The sequence below is a fragment of the Gymnodraco acuticeps genome, unplaced genomic scaffold (assembly GCF_902827175.1).
Source record: "Gymnodraco acuticeps unplaced genomic scaffold, fGymAcu1.1, whole genome shotgun sequence".
NCBI lineage: Eukaryota > Metazoa > Chordata > Actinopteri > Perciformes > Bathydraconidae > Gymnodraco > Gymnodraco acuticeps.
In genome coordinates this window covers 3,883,681-3,906,895 of record NW_022990235.1, presented here as the reverse complement: position 1 = coordinate 3,906,895, position 23,215 = coordinate 3,883,681, and the positions used below count along the sequence as shown (strand labels likewise).

At 40.8% G+C, this 23,215-nt stretch overlaps 1 protein-coding gene across 16 annotated transcripts in view; it reads right to left on the bottom strand.

The window, feature by feature from the left end:
* Window positions 1-23,215, bottom strand: part of cacna1da (calcium channel, voltage-dependent, L type, alpha 1D subunit, a) — a 58,614-nt gene that overhangs the window by 5,587 nt on the left and 29,812 nt on the right. For 3 of the 16 annotated variants that reach the window (XM_034219324.1, XM_034219322.1, XM_034219315.1), the window contains 31 exons: window positions 22,610-22,770; window positions 22,001-22,226; window positions 21,613-21,820; window positions 19,730-19,850; window positions 19,526-19,610; window positions 19,392-19,422; window positions 19,152-19,306; window positions 18,924-19,053; window positions 17,561-17,620; window positions 16,032-16,138; window positions 15,739-15,826; window positions 15,538-15,645; window positions 15,395-15,447; window positions 15,153-15,299; window positions 14,826-15,027; window positions 14,466-14,624; window positions 13,660-13,770; window positions 12,725-12,808; window positions 7,057-7,185; window positions 6,910-6,975; window positions 6,733-6,824; window positions 6,278-6,437; window positions 5,719-5,846; window positions 5,441-5,537; window positions 5,225-5,327; window positions 4,976-5,077; window positions 3,226-3,359; window positions 2,345-2,461; window positions 1,596-1,975; window positions 807-833; window positions 40-168 (listed from right to left, as the gene is read on the bottom strand). In XM_034219324.1, the coding sequence (XP_034075215.1) occupies window positions 40-168; window positions 807-833; window positions 1,596-1,975; window positions 2,345-2,461; window positions 3,226-3,359; window positions 4,976-5,077; window positions 5,225-5,327; window positions 5,441-5,537; window positions 5,719-5,846; window positions 6,278-6,437; window positions 6,733-6,824; window positions 6,910-6,975; window positions 7,057-7,185; window positions 12,725-12,808; window positions 13,660-13,770; window positions 14,466-14,624; window positions 14,826-15,027; window positions 15,153-15,299; window positions 15,395-15,447; window positions 15,538-15,645; window positions 15,739-15,826; window positions 16,032-16,138; window positions 17,561-17,620; window positions 18,924-19,053; window positions 19,152-19,306; window positions 19,392-19,422; window positions 19,526-19,610; window positions 19,730-19,850; window positions 21,613-21,820; window positions 22,001-22,226; window positions 22,610-22,770 (3,900 nt within the window). Of the gene's footprint in view, window positions 1-39; window positions 169-806; window positions 834-1,595; window positions 1,976-2,344; window positions 2,462-3,225; window positions 3,360-4,975; window positions 5,078-5,224; window positions 5,328-5,440; window positions 5,538-5,718; window positions 5,847-6,277; window positions 6,438-6,732; window positions 6,825-6,909; window positions 6,976-7,056; window positions 7,186-8,146; window positions 8,180-11,088; window positions 11,101-12,724; window positions 12,809-13,081; window positions 13,166-13,659; window positions 13,771-14,465; window positions 14,625-14,825; window positions 15,028-15,152; window positions 15,300-15,394; window positions 15,448-15,537; window positions 15,646-15,738; window positions 15,827-16,031; window positions 16,139-17,424; window positions 17,485-17,560; window positions 17,621-18,923; window positions 19,054-19,151; window positions 19,307-19,391; window positions 19,423-19,525; window positions 19,611-19,729; window positions 19,851-21,612; window positions 21,821-22,000; window positions 22,227-22,609; window positions 22,771-23,215 lie in introns of all 16 variants that reach the window. The other 13 variants (XM_034219311.1, XM_034219325.1, XM_034219320.1 and 10 more) reach the window with 8 other exon arrangements.

Genomic DNA, 23,215 nt, shown 5'->3' with positions numbered 1-23,215 from the left:
AGGTACAACTTAAATTGCTACATAAGTAAGGAGATGTACCTCTCTCCTGAAAGCATACTATCGTCTTCATAGAACTCCTCCCCGCTGTAATACTCCCCAGAGAGCCGGTCTTCTTCAAACTCCTCCTCCCTGCGGATGGTGGGGTGGTGTCCATCGACTCCATGCGACCTGAAGAGAGCGCACAGGGATCAGAGCGTGCACACCGCTGCTGTTCAGCGAAGTTACTAAAATATGGCCATGCACTGCCATGCAGACGCAAGCAATGCAACTGACCACCCTTATTTTATTGAATACCATCCACAGCCAAACCAAGACAACAGGCAGAAGATTTGAGCTGAGGAGCATCACTCTGTCTTCTAATCACCTCTTCTCTTTAGAGGTGCTTCGTTAGTTGAGTTAAAACACTGATGTTTTCTGGAGTGAATAAGTGAAGGACTTTTTAGGGCATATAAGCATTAAAAAAGGTGGCTAGATTTACAAATAAACATTCTCAAACACTTCCCTTGTTTGTAGGTCCTTCTTCAAAGCAAGCACGTCACTTTGTCACATGCATATACTGTAGAGGGCTGCTCTCAGCAATATGCCGCCCGCTAACGCTCATGTTATTGCTAATTCAAAGCATCGACACAACTGCTTCACAACAGAGGCAGATGACAACCAGACAAATGACTTGCCAGCATATAGCACACAACACTGACTTAGTGAGGATGCAACCATTCCCTGGATGAAACAAATAACATAAAAATAAAGTCCTTCTTTTGCTTTAAAGACATACCGCTGGAGCCAAACCTAGAAAAGCAACATACCTAACATAGGTCTCATAGTAGCGCCTTCTGTCCCAGAGAGCAGAGGGATGGTTGAGAGAAAGCATTTTGGTTAGGAAGGAGAAAAGGAGGAGAGAACACAGAGAAAAGGGCAGAGAAAGCATGACATATATATCATACAGTATATGAAACATATACAGCATTCTCATATATATGTATGAGGAGGAGAGCGTGTGATGGCAGGTGTTGACGCAAGTGTTGGGTGACAATTCCATTTTCTACTTATGAGATAAGAAACAATCTAAAACGCATTACTCTTTTGTAAAGTGGCAGCAATGAAATTGTCCCCCAAACGTATTGGGTACTAAAGAAAATACTGGAGCAGCTGACTAAACAGGGCATGGGAAATCAGGAGATAAGTGCACTATTGATCACTTGTGAAATGAACTGTCAGTATGAGACTAGGCTTGTGATCCATTATGAAGCGAAGGGTTTACAGTACAGCAAAGGTTTGTGCAAAGGGAAGATTTGATAAGAAGCTGGGTCCTGCCTGTGGGGAAAAAGTACTTTCAACAGATAATGTCCTTCTCAGGGAGCACAACTAATGGGTTTTTTGTATTTCCTGCATTGGATACGTCAGTCAGATAGCTGCATGGCAGTGTCAAGTAAACAATAAACAGATGAAAAACTTCTGAAATCAATGACATTTCTACATTTGGCAGGGTCAGAAATAAAGAATGTACTCAGAGACACAGATCTGAATCCACGTGTAAGATTTTAACTACAGTGTTTCTGCAGCAGATCAAGCGTTGATGATCAGCGTGTGGTTACCTTTGACCCTGGGGGGTCTGGGGCTTCTCATAGTCGTAGTAGGAGCTGCGGAGACCTGGGTAGCCGTTGGGCGGTGCATGCTCATAGTACCGATGATGTCCTCCGTTAGGCAGGCTGGACACGTTGGCGTTGTTGAGGTTGATGTTGGTGGATTTTGGAGATTTGCCGTAGGAGTTGTGGTGGCGGTTGTGATGGTGGTGATGTTGGTTGGGGTGGGACATTGCGTTAGCTCGAGATAGGCGTCCCACCGGCTGGTCCATGTGGGCGTAGTGGGGCGGAGGCTGCACCTGCAGAGGTCTCTGCGTGGCGTTGGTCTGGTGGCCGTTGGATCGCCGATGACCACCGTTCATGAGATGGTTACCGAAGAGTCCCCCGTTACGCTGTGGAGGAACGCTCAAAGTAAAACCACTTTCTACTTCTCACAAAGAAGCACAACTAATGTTTAATTGATGTTAAGGCTCAGGGTTTCAGAAATGGTATGAGCAAAAATAAGTTGAAAAGCTGGTTTCATGGCACATGACGTGAGCAAAAATGTTTGTAGTTTTGAATTGAAATGAAGAAAAAACAAGCCAAAATAAATCTAATTAAAGCTACATATTTGTAGAAATATAAACTAGAGACACGATTACAACTATATATTTAGCTCATCAATATTTTCTTTTACATGTACATTAAGAAACTTTTTTTTAAGCACAATATTTAATGTTGCCACAAACATTCCTCCTGTCATGTAAAATTAAATCAGTTACCCTATAAATTTCCTCGTCTTCCTCTGGAATAAAGTCTACTAGCTCGTCATCCTGCAGATCACATGATATCGCTCGGCGAATTTCGGGCCCGATATCATGCAGGGTGCGAAGGCCAGCCTGTAACCATGACAATAAGAGAGCTAAACGCTACAGTGGGGACCTTCATCTCACAGCAGCAAATCTGACAACACAGTCACAACCAACACACACACACACCTGCGCTGAATATGCAACAGCTGACAGTAACAATACTGACAGACAATGAGACAGACAGATGTGCTCCCCATAATGCAACCTGCTGAGAGGCTTACTCACAGCATCCAGCTGTGCTTTGTGGTGGAAGTATAATTTCCTTCCTTTTCTTTATTTTGGTGATGTTTTTTTAAACCAAATTAGCACAATATACACAAAAATGTCCTTATAAACAAATTAAAAGTTGGTTATGTTTACGGTCAATGATACAGATATATGGGGGTAGACTGTAGCCATATATCATATATTATATAAAGGTAACAGAAATGGCGACAAGCTTGTGAATTTCATGAGTGGATGAGGAATTGTAAAGCAGACGATGACACACGCTTAACATCAACATTGATGATATTTAGAGACGCAGAGACATAAATAACAAATTCACACATTGGGAACATAAAAAAAAACACATTAACAGATTCATACTGTACACCAAGACCATGAACGTCCTGCTGGATCATAAACCATAACATTAGCATACTTAATGATATTTAATGAAATGCACAAAAAAAGACACATTTTACAGGTTGACACAACACAATTGCAATGCTTGAAAATCCATGTTTTCCCACAATTTCAAACAATCTTTCTCGCTTAAATAATACACACACAAACTGGGCGAGACTCACCTGTAGAGCGATAGCTGTGTTGTTCTGCGTCGGGTGAGCACCCACCAGGCCTTCCTCTTTACGTTTCTTGAATTTCCTAAAGTAGTCCTGTATCAGGAAGGTGGCATAGAACTTCCCCACGGTTACCTCATCATCTGAGTGAACAGACCACACAAATGCTTCCTGTGTCAGCAGGTCACTACACACTGAACCCTGGGAGAGAGAATGAGACACTCTTCTCCCCTCTCGTCCATACTGTTACAAACTGTGGGTCCATCACCTCGGGACGGCAGACAAGTCAGACAATCTTTAAGCAAAAAATGATTTGTATTGTTACTAAATACATCCATCTTGATGGAGTATATACTGTACCTTAATATGCACCACATTAATTATTTTACTTCATAACTTTCATGTGAGTTTGCATATATCTAAATCTGAACAGCTTTGGATGATAGGTTTAATAACATATTTCTAATTTAAATGACATTTAATTGTATTAATATGACTGATTTAAGATGTAAGTAATAACTATTGTAACTCCTTCCTTACTGTTGCACTATGAGGAAGACAGAATAAGCAGAATCAAAATCAGATAGACTTCACATACACATACAGGGTTATAAAATACTGCTACTCTTTAACTAGCACTGAGTGATTGGCAGTTAAATACAGGCTGCAAAATAGAGACTTTACCATATTTAAAATATATAATCTATGTTCTACAACTTGTAACCTTGTAATATATTAACACTTTTGAGATTGTTAAGTGGGAGTAGGGTGTATGAACTAAATATTTCGTAATTGATTTACATGTCAGAGAATGCCATTTAATTGACTACTTTAGCACATGCAAGCAAGCGGATCTACAGTATGCATCATACTGTACATGTCAGTGTGTTTGGGTAAATGCACCTATTCATGCCGATGTTTTCCTTTTAGTTATATGTGTATGTCGTCAGATATTGCACTTAGAACTGTGTATTAATATCCTCTTGCATTATGTATTTTTGTCATATTTGGATTTTTTTCCCTAAGTGTTTGAGAATCATTCTGAAGCAGGGGTCTGAATCACTTTGCACAAGCGCGCTGGGGACAGAGATCGGAGAGAGAGGCAACACTAGTTCCATGCCACCACCCTAAAACAGAACTGCTTCAGAATATTCTGAAGTGCGCCAGAGTTTTGGATACAGAGATATAAAAGTGTGAGAAGAATAAGCTGTGGAAGCCCAAGCAGTGAGAAGAGGACAGATATTAAGACAACTGAGTGGGACAGAGAAATTGAGAAAGGAGAGAAAGAGACAGGTAAATAGGAAAAGATAGAGAGAGGTTAGTGAGAGGACAGAGCATGCACTCGCACGTTGTCTACAAGGCCATGCAAGCCCAAAGCCCAGCAGACAGTCAGTGGCCTCCGTCAGCATCCGGGGCAGGAGGAGGACACACATGGATAAAAACACACTGCTGAGGGGACAACCAGGAGAACATGAGCAGAGCAGAAACAGCACAATACAGCTTTACTTGTGTGTGAGAGTTAATATGTGTGAGCACGTTTTTATTTGAGGATATAGTTATGAAAGAGTAGTTTGGAGATTCCTGTAATTTAATGCAACAGCGTACGGTTAGTGTGTGTGTGTGTCTGTGTGTGTGTGTGTGTGTGTGTGTGTGTGTGTGTGTGTGTGTGTGTGTGTGTGTGTGTGTGAGCTGCTTTAGCTTGGTTTGTGTGTCAAACTATAACAAAAGGACCAGGAGGTGTGTGTGTGATTTCACTAACCACCAGCAGGGGGCACAACTTGATCCAGGAGCTTCATGCTGGTTCTCTTCCAGATTTTCTTGATGACAGCTCGCAGCTCTTCGTTGGACTGCTCTAGATTACCTGCACCACAGGGAAACAAGCGTCGCTGAGAAACCAGCAGTAACAGCCATCTTAACTCCTCACAAGCATGTTATTACTGGTAACAGAGCATCAGCAGTGTTGTATGTGTTTTAAGAGAGTGTTTTGGGTTTTATATTTTGCTCATACCTTCTGTTTTGATCTTCAGGGCAGTGCGCACCAGTGCAAACAAAGTGGCGTTAAACATGACCGTGCCGTCACTGTTTAGAGGCATGTTCATAGCTACCAGCCTCTGAAAGAAGAGCACATCGAGGTTTTAAACAAGGTTGAACAGTCCAGCATAATGATCAGCATTTATGTGTATGTTTTATAAAAAAGATTATAAAATATGGGAGGAGCAGAGACCTTGCAAGCGACTCTGTGAGGGCACAGCTTGCCGAAGCCGAGAGGAGGCTGGATGCGACGAAGAAGTGTCACAACATCCAGATGCTTAATTCTGCCCCTGTGAGAAAAACAATCAGATGTAAAACCTGTACTGGGACAAATCACTACACAGAAACATGACTGCGAAATACTGTACTATATATATATATATATATATATATATATATATATATATATATATATATATATATATATATATATATATATAATAAATGTACTTTAGGTAATAAAGCACATACTTGGCCTCGGGGTCGTACTCTGACCAAATTCTTTTGAATTCATCGAGGTGGTGTGGACCAAGAATGGACCAATCACGTGTCAGATAGTCAAAGTTGTCCATGATGACGGCTACAAACAAGTTGATAATCTGGAGGGGCACAAGAAGATGGTCTCTCACGTAATTTTGCTTAGCATTGTGTGGCTGTTAGTGTTAAGCAATCGAGGTTTAAAAAAAATCTAACAGCTCTTGTAGAAAGGGCTGTGAATTGTGAATGCTACATAGTTTTCTATGAGTCTTGGAGACTAGATCCTTTAAACTAAATGAAACAATAGACATACATTGTTGTTGCATGAGTGGGGATTTGTTTTTGTGCTTGTATGATAATTGAAAAGGAACTATTCATCTATTATATTAACGATCCTTCTTTAACTGTAGCAAATGTATACATTTAAAATCGTTAATCTTACGGTCCTCTTGTGATACTGGTATGAAAAACAGTGCAGAAGGTAATAATACACCGTAAATACTGCACTTAATAAATAAGTATTAGCCAAATATTGTTAAATGTGTGTGATTACCAAGAAGGCGCAAAGCATGTAGAAGCTGATGAAGTAAATGATTGCAAATCCACTGCCACACGTCATCTCCTCCCCGGGGCCGTAGTCGGACTCTGGGTCACACAGTTTCCCTGCTATACAGGCCAACATGATCTCCTGCCACGCCTCTCCAGTGGCACATCTGGACAGGCATGAAAGATACACAATGATTACTTAAATAAGTGACCCAAAAAGAACACTAAGAACACAGTGAGTCCGTTTCCTGGTGACCCCTGACTCCAAAGTCCTTCACAAAATTGAAAATTGTTTGACTGATAGATGTTATTATTTGTTTATTGATTGTTATGAACCTGTCTGAGGACCACAGATGGAAATTAGCTATTAGCTATAATCTGGCATATTGCATCTCTTCTCTTTGCTGAGATTAATTTTTTTGTATGCACGGTCCTTCTATAAATAAATAAATAAATAAACACCTGAAGAGGAGGAGCACAGCCTGAGGGAAAGTCTGGAAGTTGTTGTTTCTGTTGATGTGTGTGCCGTCCACCATGGCAACCTTTCCAAACACCTGAAGCAGAAATATAGCAAACATACAATTACCTATGACCCTACCAACTCCAGAAAAACCTCTTCTATCACACTATGTTACTCACCTGCATGCCAATGACAGCGTAGATGAAGAACAGCATGGCTATCAGAAGAGCAACATAGGGCAGCGCCTTTAGGTCAAAAGAGAAAAAGGTTTAATATGGTAATATTCCCTCGGTAGCAGATCAGGTAATCGTTTCACTGTGCTTCACCTGGAAGGATTTGATAAAAGTCCAAAGGAGGGTGCGAATGCCTTCCCCTCTGCTGAGGAGCTTGACCAGTCGCATGACTCGAAACAGTCGAAAGAAGGTGATTGAGATGCGAGCGCTGTCCTCCGTGTTCTGTGGAGAAACAGAACAGAGTCAGAGGACAGGAGAGGAGCCATGCATGAGGAGAACACAGAGCACCTGGCTGTGCTTCACAGCATGACAAGGTCTGAACTGAGACCCCGGTCAGACACATATGGGCTGAGAAAGCACTGCGTCTTAAGGGCAAAAGTGCCTGTTTAGAGCACACCCATGCATTTTGCATTTGGGCATGAATTTGTTTTCTGCTCATGTGGCAACATCTATTAAGATTCAAATAGCAGAAATGATATACAGTAAATACAAAGCTGCAGATTCTGGCAAATATTTGATAAAATCATAATCCAAGAGTGTCTGAAGCAGTGTAGCTCCAGCTGATATGTTTCTGTAATACTGCGTCTAAAGCACTGTCAGGCACCTTGTCACTGTAAGACCTACAGGGAAGGAAGCAAGGAGGCAAGCATGCTGGAGAAAACCTTGCCATACAAGCATGGCACCCTCAGTCCAGAGTCACTGCATGCAGAGTCACAGTGGGGCCAACCCGAGCGGGTCGGCCAGGAGGTTCAGAGGTCAACCTGATCCCAGGGCTCACCCATGGGTCCCCACCCCACGCAAGTATGGTGGCAGAGACCATGAAGCGGTGTCAACAGCACAAACGTGAGGAGCGGCACAGAAACCGCTCCCACCTAACAGGACACGCAGCGTCACGTTTGAGTGACACACTATCTTAAGAAATATGTCCAAACATTAAGGAAAATTAAAAGCGTATCTCTTTAAAAAAAAAGAAAGTATATACAGTATGCAAACAAAACAAATGCAAGAAAAGAACATTCAAAGAATGGGAACATACCATGAGAAAGTAAATAAAATAGAACATAGCCAAAGTTCATAGGAGGTATAATGGAAACATATCAAACCAGGAAATGCAGATCTAAACATGGCCCTGAAAGGGAGGAGGGGAAGGGAGGAGAGGGGGTTTGGGAGAGGAGCATCTTACCCCCTGCTCATCCACCACAGGTGTCTCCGTTGGCTTTAAAATCAAAGACCTGCATTAATGACTTGTACAGAGCCCGCAGGTCTCACACACATAATATGGCCAAACATATAAACATCACATTGGAAACTTTATCACACAACGGCAGCACGTGAGACGCAGACAGAACAGAGTCACTACTCCTCTCATTGACGAGACAACACTGTCTTATTGTTACACTATGACAAAGACAGACATTCATTTATCACTGTCTATGTACACTTCATTTAAGGACAGACATAAACACATTATCGTAAGACTTTAAACGCCTGCCACACAACAGGTTTACAGCTTAACATTCCTATGTAGGACTCGCAGTCAGACTGACATACAACATGAAATGACTTCATTACTTATTAACATGTAAGACTGACATAAAACTTTATCACTCCCCCGGTGTAATGGTCATAACTGATTGGTCATTACTGATGGGATTAAATGGATGTTATGGTTGAAATGTCTTCACCGCTCTCCAGACAACGTTAATGAGAAGTTAACTGACTGACAATCAAGTATTTTTCAACACACCCTCACAGAGTTATTGCAATTCATGTCATTAACAATAAATCACAGTATATCGGCAGTATTAAGCGAGCATTTGTTCATATAAAGATGCAAAAAGAAATCGTTCAGAGGTGAAAGTTAAATTCAACCTGTACAATGATTTTTTTATAAAAGAATGGAATAAACTCAGCACTGAAAAGAGTCATATGAAAACAAAGAGATACTCCAGACAGATATGGCTTTGTTCAAATACCTCAGCGTGATACTTCACAAACCATCAATATGAGGTGCAGAATGAGCAGAAATCATAAAATGAAATTTCTTGAGGAGGTTCTTTAGGTAATCCTGGCCACAGCCTTGATGGAGCATGCGCTGCTGGGGAAGCACTGCACGCACACACAAGGCATTTTGAGGATGAGGAGCCGTTGGTAAAGTCATAGCAATGCAGTAACTCATGCATATCAGTAGTGGCCTGCAACAAAACTGCCATAGCAGGGCGCTCTCACAGTCCGGTGCAGAAAGAGGTGAATGAACAACAGAAGAGAGAGGAGGAAACCAAGAGAGAGAGAGACCAATACTGGGTCAGGGAGTAGAACCAGACAGTGCGAGTCATACTGGATGAAGAGGAGAGGCAGAGAGGTGTGAAGAGTAGAGAGTTACTGTAGGAGTGTTCATGCACCTGACTGGAGTCTACACACCTGCGCTACACATGAGCTCCACTCTGAGCTTTAAGAGCTCACTACAGGAAGACAGAACAAAACACAGAGACAATCACTCACAGAGACACAGACACAAGATCATCAAAGAACCTCAAACTCAGCTCCATCAAACCACCATCAGTGTAAGTGTACAAAACCAGGTCTAATTCAGTGTTTTCCGCTGAGAAATATAGGTTTACTGATTCTTACCTGATGACTGTATAATAAAAAAGATGCTGAGACTTTTACTTTAATTTGTGGACTGTACATTTAGACTAGTCTGTTTTAATCTCTACAAGTAACTGTTTCTATCAATGACAGTACGCTTATTAGTTTTTCCTAATATGATCGCATTGAATAAGAAATCTGTGAAGTTGCAGTGGCCTACACAACCTTAAGGAAAGTAGATGATATTACGTTAACGCAGTTCTCAGCTTTTCAAGGAGTTGAGCTCCACTGATTCTATATTAAAAATCTCCTTAATGTTGTGTAGGATGGATTTTTCCAAGCTCGGAGCTTCAGGGCCATTCTGTCTGGAGGGTAAAGAAAGATCGAGGAGTATGGCAAGAGAGAAAGGGCAAACTTCAAGAGGCTCTGTGAAAACTGACCGGAGGGGAAGGGAGTGAATGGCCGCGCGCCATCTGTATGAGGCGGAACATGGAGAGGATGTTAATGGAGCAAGGTGAATGGCTAACACTTCCCAGCATGCATTTGGAGAGGTCACAGCAGTCCAGTGAGAAACTTAACAATCACACAGCCTATGACTGGAATGGCAAGCAAGCAGCTTCAATTAATACATCAAAAAGCCACTACAGAGAAGCTTTCAGATATGTTTTGATAAAGAGTTTCATATCTGATCCGCCAGTTTGCTTTATGACACAAACCACATGCAATGCAAACCACAAGTAAATGTAAATGATGGATAAAATGCGCCTCACAAGAATGACTATTAAAGTCCTTGTGAAATTGATATTATGCCCCCAACCTTCACAACACACATGTTTATACATACAGCACACCTTAAAGTATAGGCTGTATACATGTTAAAACACACATGCATAACAATTAAACCTGCACACGCCATATGTTTTAAACAAAGTTAGTGCTCTTTTATACACTCATGCAGACACACATTTAGGAAAACAAACTGAGAAAACACAGAAAACATGAATTATAACTCCAGAAAAACAGCACTGCAGCTCAGACGTCAGGGCACTCAGGAGGGGGCGGGGGGGCAGGTTGAGCAGAGAGTCCCCATCATCACTTAACTATTGATTCTGGTCCTAATCTGTTTCTGGGGTTTGTTTGTATCCTTGACTTCAAAACTGACTTTCTTTACCATTTGAATAAACTCAAACTAAACACAACAAAGTCCTTTACAGACTTAAGTCATTGTTTTAGGTGTTTTTGTGAAGAGCAGAGCCATAAAGAGTTGAGTATTTTGTAGTTGGTTTAAGTAAATAAGTAGTTATCTTATTTTTATCGAGCCTTGACATGAATTTCAAAGAGACTGACTGTGATTAATACTGAAATATGCTTAAAGTAATTACAATTAAATCTATTTGATACTGTTCTAACAAAAACCTATTTCTGAGTCAATAACATTTGATGACCAATGAATCCACTATAAGGGGTCCCGGAGATAAAGTTGTTATAGACAACGGGTCACACACACACGACGTTGTTGTTCATTGCCATACTTGCCTCTACAAGTTTCTATGAAAACAAAACGGACAAAAGTAAGAATTAGAAAACGTCATCATTAATCATCCTGCTCAAAACAAACATACAGTACAGGCCTCAGATCACAAACAAATGTGAGCGGCTCCTGTTTTTGTTGTGTAAAGGGTTAACAGTCAGCATGTTCAGCAAACATTTTTTTATATTTTCTGCAACAAACAGTACTGCAACAGATTGAAAATAAAACATTTAGCAGAAGGTAAATTCCAACGACAGACTATTAGATGGACTCATTGTGCTGTAATGTAACAACAATAACAATAGGACATAAATGAAGATCAAACTGAAGCTTTACAGAATAAGCCAATGGCGCTTTAAAACTATAAATGCCTACGTTATAGCATGCAAAGTAGCATAATAAATATAGAAGCTCATAATTTAAAAAGGCTACACTGAATACACTGGAGAAGTGTTTCCCAAAGTCTAAAGGGACATCAAGTGATTAAAGACAATAAATAGTTGTTTTCTTCTTTTTGAAATACTACCTAGTTTTACTTCTTAAGGACTGAAAATATCCCTTAAGGCCCTGTCACACTGTCCCGAAATTGACACCCGATGGACACACGATAAAGGAAATGTTCAAATTCGGCTGTGATCGTAGCAACATCGGGCCATTCGTGAGGGCATCTAAGCCATCGTATGACCGCCGGTGGAGTTTCTCAGGCTCCGACAGCAACTTCGTGAGCGGCAACTTCGTAAGGCACTCGTGAGGGCATCTTGTCAAATCGTGTCATCTTCGTGTTATCATCGGTGCATTCACCCTCACTCTGATCGGGGCGAATGCCCGATGGCACCGATGATAACAAGATGCCCTCACGATGGCCTTACGAAGGGCAAAATTGACACACAAATTCAACACGAAAATGAACCTTCGCAAGGTCCTTCGGCAATTTTTTGGCATGCCAAAGATTTTGCCACTGCTCACGAAGTTGCTGCCGGAGCCTGAGAAACTCCACCGGCGGTCATACGATGGGTTAAGATGCCCTCACGAATGGCCCGATGTTGCTACGATCACAGCCGAATTTGAACATTTCCTTTATCGTGTGTCCATCGGGTTGTTTTATTGCACAACAAAATCATGTAAATATATTATGTAAATAACCCAATTTGTGTTCTGTGAAACTGAAAAGGATATAATATATTATTTTGAAGGACAGTTGACAGGAAGTTGTTGCTGTTATGGAAACAACATTACGGAGAAAACGTAATATTTTCTACATATAACGACGGATAAAGTAAAGAACAAAGTCTGAAGATATCAGTACAGTATCATAGTACTGTAACATAATTGTTTTTGGTACTTTCATTGCAGTTGTATGTCTTAAATGTAATGTAAATGTTGCCTTCGTGTGTGGTTCGGGGCCATCTTCGTGCGAAATTCACAATTCCATATTCGTGTGTCAATTTCGGGACAGTGTGACAGGGCCTTTAATGAAAGACAACCCAGAAGAAGAAAAAACATAGTTTCACTTTCACGGTCCTGGAGACAAAGAGGCTGGGAACCGCTGCACTAGAGGTTGAGAAAACATCTTATAAATGCCATGTGGCTTTTCTGTAAGGCTTCAGTTCAACTTGAAAAGCAGAATAAAGAAGTACTTACATTAACTTCAGTGATAGCAATATCGACGACACTACCGACAACAATTAAGGCATCGAATGTGTTCCAAGCATCAGCGAAATAGTGCTGTTAAATCACGACGGTACATATAAGGGAGGTGAGGGAAAAGATGGAAGCAAAAGACCATGAAGAGAAGGAGAGATGATCAGAAGATCAGATCATTGAAATGGCAGGGTCAGGAGAGGACAAAAAGAGAGAAAAAAGGAGAAAAAGTGTTAAGATTTATCAGATAAAAAGCCAGAAGTTAGAGTCCTGCCATGGCAATCCACAGTGTGGGCCGAGGGGGCCCGAAACAGAGAGAGGTCGGAGGGCAGCGGGGCTCGTTGCAGCTTTACTTACATCAATCTCACTGAGCACAATGTCTACTATGCTGCCCATCACAACCATGGCGTCGAACACATTCCAGGCATCCCCAAAATAGCCCTAAGTGAGGTGGAGCGAGCGGTGGGCAAGATGGATGTGAGATCAGCACAAACAAAACGTCTTTACTCTTACACTGAAATAAAAACAGCCTAATAATTTCAGAAACACAGAAACCACTGCTGGCTACTTCAGCTGAAGTGCTCACTGCATTATAGTGCACGGAGATGTGCAGAATGTGGTTGATCTGCACCAAATTGATGTTGATACTTAAATCACATGCAGAAACACTGCTGCCAACAACTGGACAAACAGTGTTGGCTTTTATATTTAATTAAAAGAAAGTCGCACTGCACCCCACACTGTCTCTTACTAGCAACCTGTCCTTCTTCGCAACACAGAGCTGTTGGCCAGGCAGTCGAGGGTAAAGTGAAAAAAAAAGATTACTGACGCACCCTGCTCCACTCTTACACATAAAGGTAATAGTTTGTCATTTGATCTTTTACTGAAAGTTAGATGGAAGCGCTTGTCTGGGAAGACATTTGCGGGGGACTCACCCTGGGCTTGAAAGCGATGAGTTTGAGAACCATTTCCACAGTGAAGACAGCAGTGAAGACCATATTGAGAATGTCCATTACGTAGTTAAAGAGCGCTGACTGGCCGTAGTGCTGCAGAGAGGAGATGAAAGGCACGGGAAAGGAAAATAAAAAAGGGAGAAGCTTGTATTCTGATGTGCAGTTTATTAATTTTACACTAAACAAAAAACCTGGTCAAAATTATAAAAAAACAAACAAACAAATTGTACAATAAGAACAAATAGCTTTAAGAAGACTTCCATTAAAGCCAGTAGATGTCAAATATGTATTAAATTACAGTATGGTTGAAAGTTTAAGCTTTATAAGACGAGAGTAAGACAGTCAGAGGGGAAATGTGTGTTGCTTTTAGTCCATTTGTCTCTTTTCCCTGCATCCTGCATTGATGTCTACCACAGTATTTATTTCAGATAAAAACCACTGGAGGGAGCCAAAATGAAACATTATAAAATTGTTTAGCTAGCACCAGGAAAATAAATTGCTAAAGTAACAAAGGCAGTTAGTACATCAAAGTCAGTTAGAGCAAAAAGCTTGGTGAAGTTAAGATATTAATATAAAAATATATTTTTATTTTCCTCCATACCGGTGAAACTATCTTTGCTAAATATCTGCCATCAGTGTGTGATACATTCTGATGAAATCTTTACGAGATGTAGACATGTTTAAATACATATATTAGAGGATGTTGTAAAACTTACATAAGAATTTTTGTTTTATATTAAACATATCAATCACAATAATGACACGTATGTTAACTGATGACTTCTTACCTGTACAGCCAGGCAGAGCGTGTTGAGCATAATGAGCACAAACATGATGTACTCAAACCCGGTGGAGTTCACCACGTACCAGAACTTGTACTGGTACGGGTTTTTAGGGATGTACCTCCTCAGTGGACGGGCCTTCAGAGCGTACTCCACACACTGACGCTGCACGGAAACACACAAAGACGGTTTCAGTGCTCATTTATTGACACACTTCTTACATCTCAGTCCAACCTCGACTTTCTAACTTAAGAGACTTACTGCGGCCTATTTTATTTTCTATTGAATAACTTGAAACCAGTATATTTGAACACACACAAACACACTGCTTTCAATTTCCCACATTTCGTGAACCCCATGACTGACCTGATTTTTATCGAGTTCACAGTTTTTGTACTCTTTCTCTCCTTGTTCCTGAAATGTGACGATCACAAAACCTACAAAGATGTTCATCATGAAGAAAGCAATGATGATGATGTAGATAATGAAGAAGATGGAAATCTCCACGCGGTAGTTGTAAATGGGTCCCAGGTTCTCCCTGTTGGAGTCGATTGCCTTGTAGAGCAAACTGAGAAGAGAGGACAACAGAGAGATCAAAACTCACAGCCAAAACTATTATTTTAGTAATAACACTGTATCGGACTTCTATTGTTTCAAAGCTCTAACAATGGGATTCAAATATTTGAATCTTACGAAGGCCAGCCTTCAAAGGTGGACACAGTGAACAGAGCCATCATAGCCATGAGGACGTTATCAAAGTTGAATTCGCTGTTGTGCCACATTCGTCTGTGGATGGACGGCTGGTTCACATCTCCATCCTTATACAGGATGTACGTGCCCCTGAGAGGAAATAACATGTTAGGTAGGGGTTAAGACTGAAACTAGGATCACATTTGCAGGTAATCAGCTGTGAAGAAACACAGAAGAAAACTAACTTGCACTCTTCTGAGTTGGACTTTCCTTCATCCGTGCAGCGGTAGAACTTTCCCTGTGGAGGAAAACGTGAAATGAAATGCTTATAACATAAAGTGTTAACCACTATCTATTGCTACGTGTATGATGTGAATTTGCTGCTGACCTTAAATAGCTGCACCCCTATACAGGCGAACATGAACTGGAGCAGAGTGGTGACGATCATGATGTTTCCGATAGTTCTGATGGCCACAAACACACACTGCACCACGTGCTGTAAGACAGAAACAAAAGATGTTGCGGAATCCACCCTGACTGTGTTATTATTGTGGAAAATAATGTAGGAGACTTCGGGATGAGACCTCACCTTTAGGCCTTTGGCCCGATTGATGGCCCTCAGGGGTCGAAGAACACGAAGGACCCTAAGAATCTTCACCACTGAGATGGCAGAGGACCTGAACATGGAAGTTAATGGTGTGATGTCTGGCTAATTTGCCAATTTTTAGTTTTTTGAAGAAGCGCAGGGAAATGCAAACATGAATGTAAATCCAGTAGTGCCAGCAACAATTGAAAAGGGGATTTTTCAATTGTTGCTGGAACTATTTCATTAAACAGGGCTCCAATCAGAGGGCGGTTGTTTCCTAGTTTAATTGTACTCACTGAATGCCAAAGGAGACAAGGGAAACCCCCACCACCAACAGGTCGAGGAGGTTGAAGTAATTTCTACAGAATGCCCCTTTATGGAGAAAGGCTCCATATGTTGTCATCTGAGGAGACGACAGAGGAAGTTAGAGGAGCAAATGGCAAAGAAAAAACACACATATTTCATCCAACACATACAAGACACACCACAACACAAAGTCACACTGCAGAATATGCAGACACACATATTGTACTGTATTAACATGTTAAATAGGTAGAAAAACATATGCTAACATACATCACTCTATCTTACACACGCACACACGTCTCCACACTCTTGAAATCACTCTGATTCGGGGGGGCAACTCAGAGCAGTGAAACAGGAGGCTATATCTACCGTCGCCACCCCCACAGCCCTTAACTACATGAATGTAGTAGTAAGTCATTCATTTCACAATCAACTATGGGATGAGGCAATCAAACATGCATTTTGTTGCCATGATGTCAGGGATCGTTACTACCTGCGAGAACTCTAGTTATAGTGATCGGAAAGTAGAAATGGCCTTACTGTCACATTCATGTGGACCGTTATCTTAAAGCACATTCCGTTATGTTCTTTAATAGTTCAGAATAAGGGGAAGCAGCTCCCAATTAAAACTTCAGAGTTCAGCAGGCAGAGAAGAAAAAACAGCCAAAATAACTCTTCTTTCAAATAATAAAAGTAAAGGATTAATTTTCAAGTGCATGTAAATGTGGAGCCTTGCAGAGAGCCGGAGAGAAGAGAGCGCTAACCAGGAGCTTTTGGAGTAAGAGATGAACTTGGCAGGTTTTTTGCCAAAGCGGCTGCAGACGCAACTCCACATTTCTATGCACTCAGTCAGGGAAAGCAGACTGAACCATGCTCGGCAGGAACATGGTTGGTTTTGCCCCCTCTTTTATGAGTAATCTGAAGAGCAGTCAGTACGAGAGGCATGGAGTCAGCTTTGACTGGAGTTGATTTCAAACACCTCCCTGAAGATGACCTCGAACTCAACTTCAGACAATGCCTTAAAGATGTCTGAACAGCCCATTAAAATGTGTTGCACAAAAGGGTTGCATCATGTTTTTTACATATCTCCATCATCAAAATCATTTCAGCGATGACTGCCCGGATGACGTGACACCCATGTGATTATGTAATGTAATGTAGATGTTTCCTTCCCCCAACTTGAGTTCTTTGATTAGTGTATTTTTGAAGAAATCTGTTTGTGTAAGTGTGTGCAAAGTTAAAACTCCAATATTTGCTAAAAGAGGTGCCATGAAGAAAAAAGGAAATAAGAGAAAGGAAACAAACAAGCCAGGTTGTACTGAGTGGCAGGTGACACACAAGGAGAGAATGCAGCAAGGCTCTCGTTGTCATTTAAGGGGTTACCTTCAATACGATCTCAAATGTAAACATACTAGTGAAGACATAATCTGCATAGCCTAGGACCTGGAAGGCAACGAAACGTTTGGAGTGTTATTGGGGTACAGTTAGGCACAGCAAGGACAGGGGACATGGCATTTACCTTCAATACGATCTCAACAGTAAAGATAGCCGTGAAAGCATAGTCAAAGTAACCAAGTATCTGCAAAAAGCAACGTACATGTTTAACAAAGACAGTTCATCGTGCAGCTTCATACATCATATTTAAAGATGAATGAGATAAAGTACATCTGAAGTATTTTCTGGAAAGAAGTTGTTAGGATTCAACACAAAACTCTAATTAGTTCAAGGTGATTTTACCCCTGCATCTTATGCAGATTATATCATTATCAAGCATAAAAAAAGACCAAAAAAACGACACAATAACCAATATTATTGAGAATAGTGCAGTAGAAATTATAACAATGCACTGCAAATAAAACATAAAGCTCTCTGGTTGATTGTTTGCTTCCTGTACCGGTGTTTTGCTTCTTTGAGCTCATACAAATAAAAGTTAATATGCTTTACATTATTGTCAACCATAAACGAAAAACTTCCTGATGGGATTGTGGCTTCATTTACATTCTGAAACGCAACACTAGCTTGACATAAAGCATCTCACTTTAAAATATTCATCGCCTTTTGTTTTGTTCTAGCTGTGTCCTCACAAGCAACTCTTTAAAAGCTCTCCTTTACGGTGCATTCAAGGACACGCTGTGATTTGTGAGCCATATTACATTCATTGTTGCTGTTAAAACAATTCCAGGAGACAAACAACATTTAAAAAAAGCTTGCTGCTGAGTACATAAACTGCTAAATCATGAATGTCGGAACAAAGCAGCTTGAGCGGGTTGCAGATCTCACCATTCAATTTGGACAATGTGTAATTTCAAGCATTTATCCCGGCGTCTTGACAGGAACAGCCTTTGTTCTGGTAATTAGTCTGTATGTATTGTTTTGGATTCTAAACTGCAAGCCATATTTTTTAAATGTATTATCAAGGACATGATGGATGACATAGAAGCAAAAACCTGTTTTCCCTTTATCTCTGCTTCTGTTGGCCCTCGTGGAGAACATAATAATAAGAAGAACAGCAACAGTGGACACAAGTATATATGTTTTTCTGATAACATCTCTCTAACAATATATTAAAACACACTTAAATCCTCCAAAGACAAAGCTGTTTTCAAGATGCTGCCTCAAAAGAAATAAATCACTTTATAACCTCAGGGGGGAAATGCTTTATAAAAGGTTCAGCAGTTATGTAATGTTATAATTGGGCTAAATTATGCAAAACCACCAGTGTGGTTAACAAATTATAACACCACTGCATTTAAAAAAAAAATGCTAACTAATATTAAACCTAGAAAAGTGTCATATTGTTTATTTTACTTCAGTCCCTTATCTTCGCTACACAGTTTCCTAGAGCCAGTAAATACACTTCTTGTGAAGGTTCGTAGACTTACATTATTGCGAGTTGAGAAGTTTCGGATGGGATCCTCAGCAGCAAGAGAGACGGAGCTGAGCATGATGAACACCAGGATAAGGTTGGTGAATATGTGGTGGTTGATGAGTTTGTGGCAAAACACCCGAAACCTAAAGAAGAAAGAAAATAGAGCACAGCCCGAGACATCAGTGTGATCCGAGGTCTGACCGTGTGTATGTGTCCGTGTGTGTCACTGTGTGCTTCATACGGGTTGGTGGTGCTGAAGATGAAGAAGGCACTTCCCTCTGGGATAGGGGTGATCTTCTCCTTCTTTACCAGTTCAGAGATGACCGGCCGAGGCCCCGATGGAACTTCTGGATCCTCCTCCTCCGCTGCAGTGTCCTCAATCTCCTCCTCTTCCTCCTGACGGACAAGCAGAGCGGTTTAAAGTGTGTTTAACTCCTCAAAATGTAAAGATAGGGTATTGTTTCATTCAGAAAGTAAATACCTTTTCCTCTTTTTCGTCCTCCTTTTTGTCCCTGTAATGAATATAGATATTGTTATAAACGATGGAGAGGAGTTTGAGTATATACATCTGGGCATGTTTGCCACAGAATGACATGGTAGGAGATCAGCTGTCACCCTTTCTTGGGTTCGTCTGTGTTGAGAGACTCTGCGTCTGCCAAGTTGTCCACAGCGATAGCCAAGAAGACGTTCAGCAGGATATCTGAGCAAAGTGTTCAGTAAAGGACAACGCTCTCTATAAAAACACCATTAATAAAAAGATGAATGTAGGTGAACTCAGGTTCTCTCAGTTTCAGCAGTTTTGCGCATGGCGGAGGATACAGTTTCCGCAGATGAAGAGGATGATGAAGTAAAAGCACACAATCATCCCAGAAGAGGAAGGGCCTCCGTACGCCATGATGCCATCGTACATCACAGCGTTCCAGTCTTCTCCGGTCAGGATCTAAAATGTATCAGAATATTAATTTTGTGGGAGAATAATCAACAGCAGTTTTCTCACATGTATAGAGTTCATTGTCACGCGCCACCTTCCAATCCTTGCTTTGAGGCTTTAATAAACCCATTAGAGCCGCTTTAAAGGTCCCCTATTATACCGTTTTTCATTACTTTATTATAGGTCTCAGATATATACAAACATGTCTCTGAAGTGTTTGGCTGAAATACCAAACAGATCATTGCAGCATTACCCATAATCCCCTCTGTTTCTGCCCTGTTTCAAAAGTGCTGATTCTCTGTCTGTTAGTTTAGATGAAAATAAGGAGCTACTCCACACGCCCCTCTGAGAGATATTTGGTTAAAAATAAATGGTGCTCTAGGAGGAGATTCAGGTGATAAGGTGGGGGGGGGGGTTACCTTGGTTGGTTTTGGCTAATGGTTACACAAGCCAACACATCGTTATGACATCATAAAGTGGCCAAAATCTGATCAGCTCATTTTCAGACAGGTTTTTATATAAATGGATCAGGAGAAAAAGTGAGCGAATCTTTTCTCCTGAAAGTTTCAGAATCTCTTTCCACAGAGGGGACACATGTTTATGTATAACAGACGTGAAAAAGTGGATTTTGCATAATAGGTGACCTTTAACATGGCCAAATATACTCAATGTATTTGATTGATACTTAGAGAGTGCATTGTTCTAGTAATTAAAAATAATATTTGGGACTAACAGATAAAGGTTGATTAGAATTGAGATGTATCTAGAGACAATGTTTGGCACACGTTTTGCATTTGTCCATTCATTTACCTTTAAACACCAACCAAAATACTGACTATATACTAAGCAGTACGTTTGGCAGTTCAGTTTGATGGACTATGACAAACTATGTGATAGTGACTCTTCTTTAAATTACATCAAACCTTGCCTGGCATTTCTTTACTACTACTCTCTGCAGTGAGCCAATACTGGGTTATATATCAGCAGGGTGTAATAATATTACTTTTGTCGGTAACGGAGTAGTGTAACGCGTTACTTTTATAATTCAGTAATCACACTACAGTTACTAACATTGCCCCGACACGCGTTACTTCGTTACTTTTATAAAATAATCACACTCACTGACAGACAAGAGGGGTTTCCGCCGCAGGTTTATATACATGTAGGCCTATGTAATCTGCGCGATTTGCGAGACCACATCTCCACGTGCAGTGCTGCATAAACATGGATGAGTCTTTTCATCTGTAAACTCCCTCAACGGGGCCGCTCGACTTGTGTTATGTCTTCCTTAAAGCAATAGTAATTGGGGGGCAAGTGGAGTCTCGCAGAGGCAAAACTGTGGCGCGCACACTGTAGGTGCGCCGCAGTCTGCGTGATCTGCCTGTAGGGAGGGTCGGGCCGGCCCTGCGAGTAAAGTAACGAGTAAAGTAACGAGTAAAGTAACGAGTAAAGTAACGAGTTACTTTATGTAGAGAGTAACGAAGTAGTGTAATATATTACTTTTTAAAAAAAAAGTAATATGTTACTTTTTTTTAGTAACGACCCCATCTCTGTATATCAGCCATATTAATTCATTGCTCTGGCTCTGTTTCTCTTCTCCCTTCAGCAGTCTGTAAAACCTCTTACCAGGATTATTTCTAAATCTGAATCACACAACAGCATTTATCCTTTTTATCTGTATTTGAAATGTATTTTCCATAGGATGCACCAATGGGCAAATACTGATTGTTTGCTTTTCCTACTGTGTTGTCCTAATCTGAACAGTATATACCTGAAACACTGTGAGGAGGGCTTGGGGAAAGTTGTCAAATGTACTCCTCTTGGTCTGGGTCTCATCAAAGTTGAACTTTCCACCAAAGACCTGCATGCCTAGCAGCGAGAAGATGATGATGAAGAGGAAGAGCAGCAGCAGCAGGGAAGCAATGGACTTCATGGAGTTGAGCAGAGACGCCACCAAGTTACTTAGAGACTGCCAGTGACTGAAGTAGAGGAGAGAGAAAGAGAGAGACAGGTGATTAACTGAACACACACACACACACACACACACACACACACACACACACACACACACACACACACACACACACACACACACACACACACACACACACACACACACACACACACACACACACACACACACACGGTAACAATCTTACCGTGTGACCTTGAAGATTCTCAGCAGGCGGACGCAGCGGAACACAGAGATACCGAGAGGAGACATGATTGCCAGCTCCACCAGGATGGTTTCAGTGATTCCTCCACACACCACGAAGCAGTCAAAGCGGTTGAACAAGGACACAAAGTAGCACTGTAGCCCAAGACTGTACATCTTCGTCAACATTTCACATGTGAACAGGGCTAGCAGCACCTTGTTGGCTACATCTGAAACCCAGAGAAAAAGAGATAACATTAAACAAATAAATTGGAGCGATATATAAGGGGTTTAGGATGACACTAAAGGACAGTAGAAATGTTGCTAAAAATAATGCACAAAATGGTCGATGGTGTTAAAAAAAAAAAAAACTGCATTGAAATAAATGTTATATTAATAAAACTGAAATGCATAAAGTGTTCAATAACATTTTATTTTTATTATACATTCCTAATAAGACAATTGGAAAAATGTGTATCACAACATACAATATTTAGAAATCCCATAAGATGTATGTTCTCCTACCCTAGGTTTCCACCTAGCTTTATTGATTTGTAAAATCAATAGATAATTATAATAATAATAATAATACAATAATTATAATAATTCATACCCTGCACTTGTGTCAGCCACATAGGCTGGTTGTAATGCTCTGATGATATGGTGAGTGTGTTGAGGAACACCAGGATGATGACCAGCCAATAGAAAGGCACCGATTTGACGGCCAACCGGCACTTCCTGCGGCAGAACCTGTTCCAGCGACGCCAGCGCCGACTGCAGGAGGAGAAAGCAACGTTAGTGCAAAGAAAAACACTACATGTGTCACGCTTTGCTAATTCATTGATTAAGAAGTACACATGATTTGGTCACAAATATTACAGTGTCCAAACAATAGAATAAATACATCACCTTAGTGTTTCCTAACAAAATCACTACAGTCTGAATCCAATAATAAGAAGAATGCAAAGGAGTGAGGGAGAAGAGCCACGGGGGAACTGCATCAATACTTTTTTGCAAGTCACACGTTCCAGTAAATGAGGAGAAAAATACTGCGTAAGACTGTTCTCTAAAAATACCTTAAGGCACATGCTGAATTTCTAAAAGCTGTTGATTTATCATCCTCAGTAAAGACTCATTAAAATACAGTAAAATGAAAGCCAAGCATTTAAAAATAAAAATCTGTATAATATAATGCTGGGCATGAACCCCTATAGCAAAA